A 1,600-nucleotide genomic window follows, 5' to 3' on the forward strand; every position below is an offset into this window, starting at 1 on the left:
GTCAGTGAAAATGCTTCTAGTACAGAGATAGAGTATTTTCTGTGAGGAACAAAAAGGACTGAGCCACTAGATCTCAAAGTCCATGTTAGAGGGGTTTAAGATGCAAGAAAACTAGATAATCATGGAGTGAGGCAGATGATCAAGGGCTTTGAATGCAAAAGTACAATGTCAAATTTAATCCTTGAATGAAAATGGAGAAATTGGAATTAACTTAATAAAATGAAATATAGAATTAGAAAGTAGAATAAAATAGAAATAGAAAGAGGGAATTGTAAGTTAAGAAATGGTTAATGTGAACAAAATCTGTTTGAGTTGACTAAAGCTTAATATATTGTAACAATGTGAACAAAAAAATCCCCAAGAGTTAAAACTAACATGAGGTAAGTCCAGATATATCTATTTTCCAGAATGAGTTTAGTAAAAGCTCCATTGCTTGAGGCCCTGGTCAGATCACTTGTGGAATTCAAAGGTTCTGTGAGAGAGGTCCCTCCTCTGAGTTTCATCCAAAATCTCATGCGTCAATCATGGACAGGACCCATTCATTTTTTTTTACATTCTTCATCAACTTTATTAATTCAATTATACAAAAAGTTATTTTGTTTCTGTTCCTCTTTTGAAGCGCTTGAGTTTTCGGTGATGGTTCTTGAATTTCTTCATTGAAGCAGACTTCTTTGTCCTGTTGGTGCACATTGGCCTGTCCACCTCCATCTTCTCTCCTCTATTCATGCCATTCTCTCCTGAAGGTTGTGTATTGTTGTCTTCAGTATCTGTTAAGTAGTTCCTTATGACATCTCCATTCTCACCTGGGTTCTTTTCAATGGACAGTTCAGGTGGGTATAAGTCAGTCATGCTGTCATCACTCTGGTCTTCTTCATCACTGGACTCAGGCTTCCAGAAATCCTCCTTTTTGCGGGGCTGCTGGTCACCATCAATCAAGTCTTCCCGTCTCCTCCTCTTTTGCAGCAAACAGGCAGGAACATACTCCACACCCTGCTTCTGACATTCCTCATATTTGTGCAGAGCCTTTGGATAGCGCCGGCCCTGGACTTGACGTACAATGTGTTCTGGAAGTCTATTGATATGCCGAAGGGTGAGTTTGCAGAACATTTGATTCAGATTTTTGGTGCTGGGAACGACGTGTGCCTCAAAGTCTTCATAGTTGAAAGTCTGGTTAGTGCGCATCAGCCGCTGATACTTCTCGCCACTGGTATAGGCCTGGAGGTCTGGCAGGCGGCTGGGCAATTCATGACCTGTCAACTTGCACCTTACCTTGGCGCCGCCGGGGCACAGCTGCAGCCCGGGGTGGCCCAGGAGGAACGCTCGCACCTCCGGCGGTGCCCGGGCGTCGAGGCTGCTCATGGCTCCGGGTCCGGGGGAGGGACAGGACCCTTTCTTAAGGTAATCTTGCCTGCCAAGGGTGCAGTACCCAGCTTTCTCCAGCTTTTTCCAGGTGCAATCTCTGATTTCCTCAAAAGCATTTCATGAAGGGTCCAAATCACAAAGGATATAAAGGCCAGACATATTCATGACAAAAAAGAATATAGGCAAATCTCCAAGGTAAGGTGCACAAGGCTCTAGCTCCAGGTTGTCATGGTCTTCC

General features: G+C 43.8%; 1 protein-coding gene across 1 annotated transcript; it reads right to left on the bottom strand.

The window, feature by feature from the left end:
• Window positions 1–591: 591 nt before the first annotated feature.
• On the bottom strand, window positions 592–1,359 carry LOC141498180 (surfeit locus protein 2-like). Its single transcript, XM_074201160.1, has one exon. It carries the CDS (start codon window positions 1,357–1,359, stop codon window positions 592–594), a length of 768 nt encoding a protein of 255 aa, XP_074057261.1.
• Between the last annotated feature and the right edge of the window lie 241 nt (window positions 1,360–1,600).

This window comes from Macrotis lagotis, chromosome X (genome assembly GCF_037893015.1).
Source record: "Macrotis lagotis isolate mMagLag1 chromosome X, bilby.v1.9.chrom.fasta, whole genome shotgun sequence".
Taxonomy (NCBI): Eukaryota; Metazoa; Chordata; class Mammalia; order Peramelemorphia; family Peramelidae; genus Macrotis; species Macrotis lagotis.